A 13,046-nucleotide genomic window follows, 5' to 3' on the forward strand; every position below is an offset into this window, starting at 1 on the left:
TGTCCACAGACTGGAGTAGGGAAAATGGTCATTGGTATCACAAGCATATGTCATAGTGAAGTATCATCAAAATTATAACATGCAATTAATTATATGTCATATGTAAGGAAATATATATATTTCTTTCCCTAAGTTATTTCTGTATCTAGTATCCTTTAAGATGAAAGTTGTTCATTATTCATTTTTTTCTATCAGAAAATGTAAATTACCTTTAGAGAATGAAGTACTGACATTTCTCTGTCTTACATATAAGTTTTAACAACTTTTTGGTGACACTTTCCCCCCCGAAAAACTTTAATCAAATATAAGCACAAAATGTTCCTGTCTGGTTTTGCCATGCCTCGTGAGCAAGTTAAATAAAAAGTCAATAGAAACTAACATGTGTAGGAGAGGACATTCAAAGGGAGTGTTCCAGCTAAGGTGACACCTGCATTATTACATCTGCCAGAAGTTTGTGGCTGCAGGGAAATGGCCAACTTTACTGAGCTCAATTTAGCACTTGAATGCCCAAGTGGAACTCACCAGGTTTGCCCTAGATTGTTTTCCTAAGCAATAGGCACACCTATGATTTTTCAGCACTCGCCAATGGACACAGTTTATCACACTGAACACAGTGATGTTCAGATGAAAATTGGACCCTTCAAAAGCACACTTTCCTCTTTTTTCCTACATTGAATGTAGCAGTAAGTGGCAGTGAAGGGGGAAGAGAATATTAATGTTATCAGAATTAAAACATTAAAAAAGAAGCCTATAGGATATTAAACAAAAGCAATTTCTGAACAATTCATACTTTAATCCATAGTAAATTAAATTTGTGTCGACAATTAATGGAGAAATAGATCCAAATCTTAGCCTCCTATATTTACATGATATAAACTGTATGTCAATGGTCATAGACCCTGTTTTTAAACATCTAAATTGGACGAAAACAGTTTCCTTTTGATAGGTCAATCAGAAATAGTTAAAGCACCCAAAAATCAAAATAAGAAAATAAAGAAATTAAAAATAGTTACAGGCAGAAGATAAGCAGTTGCTCGAAGCTGGTAATCAGCACCCTCACATTTTTTTTCTTGCCTGTTCATGTTGCTTTTTTTTAGGCGTCATTACTGTCTTTCAATCTAAAATTGCTAATCCCATGTGATATTATAAATAAAAATGTTTGGAGTATTGTATCCTGAAATAGTCCCTGCTTACAAAAAAAAAGCTTTCTTATAGTTGACTTCCTTCCTTCCTTACAGCAAAAGGGGTTCAACTGAGAGATATGTGTACCTGTGCTTGTCTATTACTTCCTAACATAGGGGAAACTTATCATATGTGCTAGTTCTACAGTGATGGGACAACTATCCCTTTATGGACTACTGTTACTACATTGAAAGTGTAAGGGCACCCAGGTGGCTCGGTTGGTTAAACGTCTGACTCTTGATTTAGGTTTAGGTCATGATCTCACAGTTCTTGGGATTGAGCCCCACACTGAGCTCTGTGCTGACAACCCAGAGCCTGCTTGGGATTCTTCCTCTCTCCAGCTCTCTGCCCCTTCCCTGCTCAAGCTCTCTCTCTTGAAATAAAATAAATAAACCTTTTTTTAAACTGTCTATGACATGTAACCTTATTTCCCCCAGATGTATATATAATGCCTATAATTCACCTTTCCGCACCTCTAACCATAATATATACAATTATATGTGTGAATGCACACATACATATATATGTGTGTATATACATATACACACACTTACATATAGCACAGGGGTGAAATATCAAACATCCTAGGCCCTGGAGTCCTGCTCAGGTTTGATCTCGAATCTGTCATTTATTAGCATGTGATCGCAAGGAAATTGCTAAATATCTCTGTACCTCAGCTTACTATCTATAAAATCAGGATAACTACTGACTTCCTTAGGTTGTGGTAAAAATTAAATGAAATAATGTAGCTAGAGTAGCGACTGATACGTAGTCTACAAATTTTGCGATTATTATCTTATACTTGGAAGGCATTCAGAATTGCTTGATTGAATCAAAGCTCAAGTTTCTGTACTAAAAGATATAATTCTAAATCCATTCTTTTATTACCTAAGGGAATCAGCTATATCAGGAGAACCTAGCTGATGAAGACATTTGACATTTGATTTATGGTACTTGTACTTCTGCCCTCCAGGTCAGATTTATTTGCATGACCAAAATTGAATCTATCTATATGCTAATGGAGGAAAGGATTACAGGTGAGATTTTTCTAATTTTTAATAGATCAAAATAAGTATATTTTTTCTTGTCATGAGCATTTATGAAAATGCTATAGGGGAGGAGCATTAGGTGTGAAAGAGTCGCTGTTGGTAAGATGAGCGAGTGTGGGGAAAATAGCCATATTAAAATGTGAATAGTTCAGTTGTGAAGGCCAGCGGATAGAGTCTATGTAAATGTTGCTGTTCCACTAAAAATTCGACAGCCTTAACTTTTCTTAAACTTCTTGGAAAGTGATCCACTAATGGGAAGTTAATAGATTAAACATCTAAATCCCAATGCATATGAATAACAGGCATTGGAATCCTACATGATACAACTCATATCACTTTGAATAAAGAGAAACTTTTGAAAACCTAAAGGAATTCACTGTAAAATATGTTATCACTCTAGGTCGATTAATGCCACTACACCAGCTTATAAATTTGGGGAACTGCCTAGAACAGTCAACTTTCCTAGCATGCCCTTGGGCAGCAATAAACAATTTAAGAGGAAAAGGAGAAAGTCAGTGAACTCAAGTGGGGAAGAGAAATTTTTTGCTGAAGCTGTCTGAATAATGGTTATCACCTAAATTGGTAAGAATGGCTATTGCTCTGGAAGTCTCCTGAGGGCTCCCATTGCTATACTCATGTATTGGAGATGGCAAACTGAGTTCTGATGGGAGCAGGCATTTGCAGCAGGGACGCCAGGTCGATTATTCTAAGAGTGGTCCAACATCTCAGCCCTAAAAAAGGCTGGGGTTTCATACATCATCCTCAGCACGATACATGCTCATCTCCACCCTTCAAGGAAAGGAACTTATATAATTTCCGCTTTCTCACAGACATGGAAAACTCATCAGTTATTTCCATAATGCCAACGTCGTTACAATCGTTGTTTTCCCCACTCCAGTCTGTGGGCATTCACATATATACCAAATATGTGGGTATATTCCATTTAGGAGTCAAATTCTGAACTTCATTTCAGATGACTATATGTAAATACAAGTCATAGATTGGCCATCAATTCGAATGATATTCTCATGCTCTGCTAGTAAACGTGTTTATTGGATTTTAGAAGAATCTTAGCATGATTAACAACGGTAGAGTGGGAATTTTTGTTCATTAGCATAATGGAGTGTTATTGATCTTTTGATAAGAATAGCATCTGTATGACTTGCTATCATTGCTTCTTTTTTTAAAAAGATCTGGTTTTAAAATAAGGTGACAATGCATCATAAAGAAAATTAAGAAATGATACACTGTGAAATATGTAAGCAAATGTAAATTGTGACTCTAAAAATTGTCTTTAAACGCATATATCTAAAATCGCAAAATACCCTTCATCATCATAAGTAGCATTTTCATTTTCAGAGGGAAAACCTTGTTGAGCACTCATCATGTTCCAGGTGTCCTTTATATTTATATTTGTTTAAGCCTCACAACAAAAGTATAAGGCAGACATTATCAGAAAGAATGTGAGGCCAGAGAAGTGAGGGAGGTGACATGCCCATGAGTCCACAGCGGGGAAGACTTCACACCTATTATCTGACTAGCTCCTTAGCCTATACTCTTCCAACACATGAGAAAGGAACTGAGTGAAACCTAACCCACATGTATCATTCTATACTTTGCCCTATGTTTAAGCTTCTGCTCTTCTCCCGGCTGAGATCCCCACTGCCTATTTCCCCAGGTACCTAAAAAGAATGCAAAGGGACCTGGGCACATTGGCACCAGAGATCTATTGAGGTAAGAGAATTTAGGGGCCATCTCAAATCACACCAAATAAATAGCTGCCTCCTGGGCCCACATCTAAAGTGAGCCTTTCCAGTGCTGGAACAGTTGAGATTTTGAAACAAAGTGAACCACAGATGAATGCAAAGGGAAAAGAACTAATCTTTGTAAACTTTCTGCAAATAGGTAAGACACAATTCAACTATATAATGCCAACTGATAATAGTTATTATTACTATTGGAGCAGAATCTGCCTTGATGACTAAGCCTGTTTGGATATTTAGAGGTCTGCGAAAAAGCAGGAGATATCATAATCCAGGGTAACGGTGAAGATAACCAAAATAGGACAATAAAACTCAAGCCCTACATACTTACACTCCATCAGCCGTGACATCTATCCAACTTTAGACCTCTATTTAGACTTCTATGTACCACAGAATGACTGAGACAGGTAGCTTCAGGGCCCATCTAGTCTTTTTTTAATCTATCTAACACCTCTTTCTTTTTTTTTCTAAATATTTATGTATTTTTTAGAGAGACAGACAGACAGGCAGACAGACAGACAGAGTGTGAGCAGGAGAGGGGCAGAGAGAGACGGAGACACAGAATCTGAAGCAGGCTCCAGGCTCCGAGTTGTCAGCACAGAGCCTGATGTGGGGCTCGAACCCACGCACTGCGAGACCATGACCTGAGCCAAAGTCAGAAGCCCAACCGACTGAGCTAACCAGGCGCCCCTCTATCTAACACTTCTAAATAATAATCATTATCAAATTGCTGTGTGTGCATCTATACCACTTCAAAAAAATAATAATAATAAACAGTAAAGTATCATTCAGAAAATAATGAATTCAGGATTTAGGTTTACTAATACCTGTTGAATTCTTGAGACAAAAGATAATTTTACGTATAATTTTTTGGAATCTTTTGAATTATTGAAAGATTTATATAAAAAAATTTAATGTTGATCATTGTGAACAATAGAAAATATATCTATGTACAAATATGCCTATGTTAGGAAACAGAAACTAAAAATGTTAAATTATTAGCAAATAAATGCAACAGAATGTGGAAGTCAAAAGATATTATAAGTGATCTCTAACAGTATGGGTCTAATCCTCCGAGGACCTTTTTCACTATCACCCATCCACTTATTTCTGCTTAGTTAGAATTTCAACCTGCTTTCTGGTTGCAACAAAAACTATTCAATTGAAACATAGAATTTGTCCCCAAATCAGAATGTATATGAAGTGAAAATTTAAATCACAATAACATCTGCTATTTTTCACCCCAGGTCTCCTCCCTGCTGTGATTGGCATACTCTAAGTTTCTAGCACCCTCATGTGGTTTTAATTGGAGTGGTTTCACAGGCATTTGCAATCAGTTGTCTGAAACTGAAAACAGTGAAACAGACTATAATTCAACATGGAAGTTCTGCTGGCCTCACAAACCAAGAAAAGAAACCTCAAGTCAGCAAAATTCTAAGATGAATGTATGGGCTCAATTCTTAACGTATTTGCTATCTACTGTTCATTTTATGTGACCACTAGAAAGGATGACTTATAGGCAACCACAGCTAGTTTCATTTTTGGCAGATTGGAATCCCCAATTTTCAAAACCAAGCATTTGTTGTGGGCAACTGTTCAATAGATGAAAAAGTACCTCATATTGCTCCTAAAGAAAAGCAAGAGGTATTATTGCCTTGTTTGTGTGCATCTTGATTAGGTAAACACGGTAACAGAGGTAACAGAGGTCTACAGAGGTAGATTTTGAGAACCTCCACTGTCTTCAACGAAATTTGAAATGATTAATATTTTTACATTTTCTCAAATCATTTGGGAATCATTTATGCAAACAAAAAGTTTCCCTCTCTCTAAACGTATACCTAGGCTTGTAGGTGAGACTTCTTTCTAATAAGAGTATATTTCAGAATCCTCTTAAAGGGAGAAGCTAAAGAAGATTATACTGTCTTCCTTAGATTCATAATAAATGTTCCTCTTATCAAAGATCCACGTTTAAAACCTATCTGTGATTTCATAAGCCTGAGGTGCCCCAACAAACGGTCTTCTCATGAAAATAAAAAAGTAGATTTTAAAGCACTGACATTATCAGAATATTCTGAACATGAAATGAAATTTTAAAAATAATTGGCCATGAAGGAGATAAAAATGTAAATTAGTGAGAGGTAAAGAATCTATTAACAGAAACTTGAATGTGGCTTATTTGTATGCTGAACTGGAAGTCCCGGTGTTAAAAAATATCAGTAAAATGCAAGAGGAATACATTTGCCCGTCAATATACAGCAATATGTAGATTGATATTAAAAGAGAAAAACAGAATTCAGAACTTAGAAATGTTATTGAAGATAGGAATATTATTCATTTAATTATTGACTGATAAAATTTTAATCTAGGTAATTTTTGGTAAGTCAAATAGCACATGAGTTCATAAATGTATCCCAATTTTTATAACTTCAAAATACTTAAGAAAATATCACTATGTTTGATGGCAGTGGTAGGGGTTCAAGGTAGCTAAGAATATTAGGAGATACCTTTCAAAAGGTAAATTCAACATCTAAAACTGCCATTTCTTGTGGCTGTGGCTCCTGCTTTCCAATCTTGGCACTATTTACTCCATTGAAGCAGAATTTTGGCCAAATGCTTGAGGGTAAGAGAGGACGAAAGTTGCACAGAAAGTATCTGGAGCAAATCAGAGGACACTGCCTTACCTGTTGAGCCCTTTCAGTGTCTTTTCCATGTTTAAAATGTCACGCATCTTATACAAAAACCACTTGTCAATGGATGTGAGCTTCATGATCTCATCAAGGGACATGTTGTCTTCCAAGGCCTGCCAAAAGAAGACACACTTTCTTTGGCACTCATTTTATAAGTGGCTTATTTGGTTGAAAACCTATAGCAGCCACTCCTCCCCCTCACTCAGAGAGCCCAAGGCTATAGACTGAGAATGGAACCAATAGCATATCATTGATGTTCCTCCCGAGAAACCTACTGACGCTACCAACTGTATCCCAAATGGCATACCAAGGAGGCGCCTTGAGTTAATCAGAGCTGTGTGTGCTTAGAAAGATCTCCCTAACAGGCTCTGTTTCCTGCTTTTTATATAACCATGTTAACAATCATATCCTAAATTTGATACATCTCTTTGGAATTAAAGAGAATCTCTTGAAACTACAGTTAAGACACATTGGTAGGAAAATCTAGAATCAATACAACGATCATTTAACTTGTATTTTTGGATAATTACCCTTTGGCAAATACCATATTGTTATCACCTCATTCCACATTCACACAAACCAGTCAGTGAGAATTTATGGCTCAAATCTGACTCAGTGCTATTTCTTTAGAACATTTCCTCAGAGAGGACTTCAAACAAAAAAATTATTTTGAATCAGTTACTATGACTTTTGTGCTAAGACAGGCATTTTACAGAATCCTAATATATTCCAAAACAATGTAGTAATAACTTCTGTTCTGATAGGAAGCTCAGCTTTTTCCTCAAGCTTACTTTAGCAATTTCTCAGAAGTAAAATTACAACTACGGGTCATTAAGCTGAGGAGAAAAGACAACTGAGAGAAGAAATAAACTCTCAAAACCCAAACCTTGATATTCAAAAGATATCCACTCTTATTCTTTGCTATTTTTAGATATATATTTATACTCTATGAAAAATAATAATCAGATAATGCTCCAAAATAACACGTTCTAGAAATGACACACCATATTTTTAAATCCCGTTAAGAAATATATGTAACTAGTAATTCTACTCTTCTATTTCAACTGCAGGAGCTTAATTTTCTCTAAACGTTCACTTCTGTCTAGCATCAGAGAGATAATGATAATAAGTATTGAGAGACAGCACAGTTCATAATTCTGTTGACTAGCATAACATGATATTTATTGGGAATACTCAAAGGCAAGATCATTTTACTATAAGTCTGTGGTGTTTTTTTTTTCTTTGTTTTATTCTCCCTCTATATAGCCATGTTCCCAAGGACTTAATATTCTGTCTCATTTTCCAAGTGATTAAAGACACAATTAGCTGTTGGCCATCAACACCGAGAGGGGGATAGGATCTGAAGTTAGCGACACTTTTGACAGACCAGAAGAAGTTTTCACACAATCACACACAGTAATCACCCTGCAATTGGCAGAGGACCTAGAATCCTGGAGTCATTTCCCAGTGAGGAAGGACAGCTACAGTCACACCCACAGTTTCTGACAGAAAGCCAGATCCTGCCGTCTTAGGACTTCATCTTCAAGCACTACAGCACTGCCATGTCACACGGCTATAATAAAGTTCATAATGACCCCAAACAAGTTTGAGGTTACTCTAATGTTTCCCAAATCAAAAATAATGCCCTGTATTCTCCCCAAATCAAAAGAGGTGATGATCCAGTCATCCTGAAATAAGACTGCAGCAAAAATCAGGCCTCCGAGCAACTTGCCCTTTTCTAAGAATCATGAAAGCGAGCGAAGATTTACTCACTCCCTTCATTCTTTTTCCCCTTCAGCCCTCCACAGTCCTTACTCTCTTTGTCAAAACCACCAAGTTCCCGGTTGCTGTGGAAATGAACAGTAATGATGACCTCTAACACACAGAAATCAGTTCCTTCTGCCGGCACTCTGGCAGCCAATAATTTACACCTCAGCCCCTGCACTTCTTGCTCGTACGTAGAGTACTCTGCGAGAAAGAATCTCCACACGTTTTTCCAGAATTCTTATCCTTTATAAGTCCGTCAGAAAAGAATGAGAGATTTGTTTGAGTTTTACAGCCTCACTGGGAACTTGGAAATACTTCCCTTTTTCATCTGCCTCAAAATGGCAGAGGATGATTACCAGGCTTACAGAAAACAATCCAATTATTCCCCTTTGTCTGGAAAAAAATCATATGTGTATATATATATATGCACACATATATATATACACATATATATAATACACATATACACGTGTGTGTGTGTGTGTGTGTGTGTGTGTGTGTGTGTGTATGATATGGTAGAATGCTTTTTTAAACAAAAGACTTGAATAAGAACAATAAAGAAGGTGAAATGGCTCCCTGGAATAACCGCTCATTACCACCATCACCCCCACTGAAAAATGTTAATTCTCTATTACCTTGAAACTCAATATTAGGAAATGTCCATCAAAAGATACTAGCATCTGCCAGAATTTCAATGGAACTTAATACTCTGCATTTAGAAACCATAAAGGTGAGGAGAGTATAACATTATATGCAACGAAGGAAACATTCCCTTCCCTTCTCCCCTCTCACTCAGCAGGACTCAATATATGGACATTAAAGTTGCAGTGAGTTCAAAATCACTCACAGCATTTTTCCGTTGTCACACAAAGGCAAATTACAATGACGGATTGATTCCCTCTTTAAAGGCAAAATTCATATTTTCATCAACTCATCCCACATGCGCACACGACATATAAAATGGTCAGTGGGGCTTTGTAGCTTCAGTGTGGTTTGATACTGTTGGAGGATTAATGTTTAAGCTTCCTTAAATGTCAAAAAGCCATTCAGGGATTTCTGACCGGTCAGATCCCAGCTGCCCAAGTCACCTTTTATAAAATCAGATGAGCTGAAACTTCAAAACCCTATGCATAGTAAACATGAAAGGAGATTAATATGGCACTTAATTTGCATAAAAGGGAACTCATGGGTAGAAGTGAGAAATGTGGGGCTTTTTTGTTCTAAAAGTAAGACCAATAAAATAATTACACAAAAAAGCCTATAATCATGGAAGATCTTTATGGTTGTTGTTGTTTAAACATAGAAAAAGGAGCGAATAAAGATTATTTTCAAGTCTGAGGCAGCATATACTAAGGATACTATTTTATGCATCTTCCTTTCTAAAATACAATTTTATACATTTTCAAGGAACAAGTAATGAGAGTGGTAGGAAACAGTAACTCAAAATGATCAAACCTACTTGCGAGTATTGATAAGACATATACCAAAAAGGAGGAACATTTTATGTCTGTGATCATCCTTTAAAGCTGTAATAGATGTCCTTAAGTCCAGGCTTAAATCAAATTCTAAAAAGGTGATAATATTTGATTAATTATAGAATAACCAGAAGAAAGCCACAGAAGTCTCCAGTATAATATTACTGAAAAGAATTAAAGTTTTGCCCCCAAATCCCTGAATTCACAACCACTCTGTGATTCAGTTTTACTTTAAAATCCAGGCTGACTCTATTCTGAAGAAAACAGTAGCTCTGGACCCCTTAACACATATTACCTTGGCAATGGCATAGATGCGGATGCTGGATGGGTCAGCCAGCTCTCTTCTGAGATCTATGTTGGATGGCCATTCTTTGTTCATTGGGAGACGGGAAGTGAACCCATCTATTGACGGGTGGCACATTCGTAAGGCCTTCTGGAAACTCTCCTCAAAGGTGCGACCAATAGCCATGACCTGTAATGCACATTTACGCACTTGGATTTAAAGAGCTTCTATATTTTGAATTTGAAACAGAACCCAGAAATGGAATATTTTTTCAGGAAAGACTTGGGAACAAAACACGTAAGGAAGAACAGTACTCAAAATTAGGTGTTATTTTTCTTCCACTCTCCTTTTCTCCATGGTTTTGATGTAATGATTCTTTAACAATATTAGGTCAGTCTTTTACCACATACGAAATTTAGCTTTATTTGCTTAGACTGATGAGGAAATTGCCTGCACCTGTCCTGAACTATAATATTAAAATAAGGAATACATGGCCAGAGCATATAGATCCTTCCTTAATAAAACCTTGCTTTTATTCAAGATGTTCTTTAGAATACAAAACTAAATGAAGAGAAACCAGACATATACTGACACAAAAACAGAACTCTTTCTAAATGGGTTATCAGTCACTATCCAAGACAGGTTGGCTTTCTTTATAACTAAGCATTAATATTAATAAAACCTTCAGAATCATAATGAATACTGACAGATTCAGATTTTGAATATAGGCAGAGACTAAATTCCCCATGACAAATTCAGTGTGTCTTTCCACAATCTTTACAACTGATTGTACACTAATCAATTAGGAAAACCATGTGGTGATTCAGTTTGGACGCGTTACAAGTCAGAGCTAAACTTAAATTGCCGTCAAGTCCACCCAGTTATTTTCAGTGGATAAACACTGTCTTTGAGCCTTTCCATGGAATAATAGATTGCTATGCATTTTTGGTCTCCAATTTAAAATAATAACAGTGATAATGCTGCCTTCAGTGTACCTCCGTGATTCCTCAAATAGACCCAAATTCCCATTAATGTCAGTTTGGTAAATCTTCATGTCAATTGTGTGACAAGATACATATTCAAAGATCACAAAAGCCAAACAGATAACCTTTCACGCTGCCCCAAATTTAATTAGAAGTTGGAAGATTCTCAAGAGCAGAGATAAATAAAATGCTAGTCCAATTCAGATATGCAACTTGCGAGGCATCGTGGTATTTGAAGGGTTACACAGTAGGTTCATAGACTTGCTAGCCTAAGCATGAGAGGGACTGCCAGAAATAAGACATTTTATGGTACTATCAAATTAGGGAAAACATTTCTGGAATATTTAATACAGTTTTTAGGTATTACATATTTAACAGTTGGCCATAAAGTAACTGGTTCTATAAGAAATTCATCATACATTTTTATTAATTTTAAGTACACTGTACATAATGGTGTAGAGAATATGTTCAATAAAAGAAAAACAAACATACTTATATACTAATAAAAGAGTTCATAACTGTGTTTGCTCAAAATCTGTGCTTTTTAATACTTTGTATTATTAAAATTCCCCTTCATTAAGTGAAAATTTCACCATTTCTCCGTGGAATAACTGACATGGCTCTAACCCGATTCCCTGACCCTGTTCTAGTACATTCTCAAAGCACCTGTAGGTGAATACTGTATTTTAACTTTTACCACAGTTGCATTCATACTATATTTGGTTCTAGTTATGTATTCTGAACTTACCAACTGCAGATAATATGTAACAAAGTATCTACATCTTATTCACTATTTTATTCTACCAGCATCTTTCATGTAGGAAGAACTCAAGAAACATTTCCTAACTTGAGGTGAACTAACTGAATGATGTAAAAAATTCACTGACAACAAAATCCTTCAGATAATAATCCCTAGATGAAAACATTACAAAAAATTATCTCATATTCTTTGGCTTATAAATTGTATTGTGAGCAATGTGAAAAGGGACACTTTCCATGGAATAAGCTAACTAGCAGTTGTTTATTTGGGCAGAAACACTACCAACAAAACTTTACATGGCATTTGAGTTCTAATTCTCTTGTGCACCTTGAAACATAATAGAAAAAATAATATTTAAAACAGCTATCAAGGACTACCTGGTTTTTTACAACTACTAGAAGGACATTTTAATTAAAAAGGTCAAGTTTTCCTTATCTATCATTACTTTAAAATCTTACATTAACATCTTGGAAACTAAGGAAACCAAAATAGTAATAATTCTGCCTTTCATGAATGACTATGATTGATCAGTAAAATGTCTTTTTTTTCTTTTCTCCTGCATTACTGATGGAGTTAAGCTGCACTTCCTGTGATTAGTGGCCATTATTTCTGCAATGGCTAGTCTGAGGATAAGCTATAATCTGTAATGTAGGACAAATGAAGGCCAATATAGATCAACATGTCATAAATAGTTCTTTGCACTGTAATCTAACCAGCTTACATATCTAGGCCATATAGAGACACAGACAAGATAAAATAAAATAGAAGATAGATCAGTCAATCGATAGAGATTGAGATTCATGCATACTGCTTATAATCAAACATTCTACCCATAAATAGTGACAATAATACTGATGGAATACATTTACTGGGGTGGCATATGCACCCCAATGTTTCTAGCAGTGCTATCAACAATAGCCAAATTGTGGAAAGAGCCCAAATGTCCATTGACTGACAAAAACGGACAAAGAAGGTGTGGTATATACACACAATGTAATATTACTCAGTAATCAAAAAGAATGAAATCTTGCCTTTTTTAACAATGTGGATGGAACTAGAGTGAATCATGCTATGCAAAATAAGTCAGTCAAAGATAA

At 36.0% G+C, this 13,046-nt stretch overlaps 1 protein-coding gene and 1 non-coding gene across 2 annotated transcripts in view; both read right to left on the minus strand.

The window, feature by feature from the left end:
• Positions 1-13,046, minus strand: part of CPS1 (carbamoyl-phosphate synthase 1) — a 127,682-nt gene that overhangs the window by 56,661 nt on the left and 57,975 nt on the right. Inside the window, exons 20-21 of the mRNA XM_019446110.2 lie at positions 10,219-10,395; positions 6,676-6,794 (exon numbers count right to left, since the gene is read on the minus strand). Coding sequence (XP_019301655.1) covers positions 6,676-6,794; positions 10,219-10,395 — 296 coding nt within the window. The remainder of the gene's footprint in view (positions 1-6,675; positions 6,795-10,218; positions 10,396-13,046) is intronic.
• Positions 4,596-4,680, minus strand: TRNAQ-UUG (transfer RNA glutamine (anticodon UUG)). The gene has a single exon. It is a non-coding gene; the product is annotated as a tRNA-Gln (tRNA).

This window comes from Panthera pardus, unplaced genomic scaffold (assembly GCF_024362965.1).
Source record: "Panthera pardus isolate Hobbes unplaced genomic scaffold, ASM2436296v1 HiC_scaffold_10, whole genome shotgun sequence".
NCBI classification, from domain to species: Eukaryota; Metazoa; Chordata; class Mammalia; order Carnivora; family Felidae; genus Panthera; species Panthera pardus.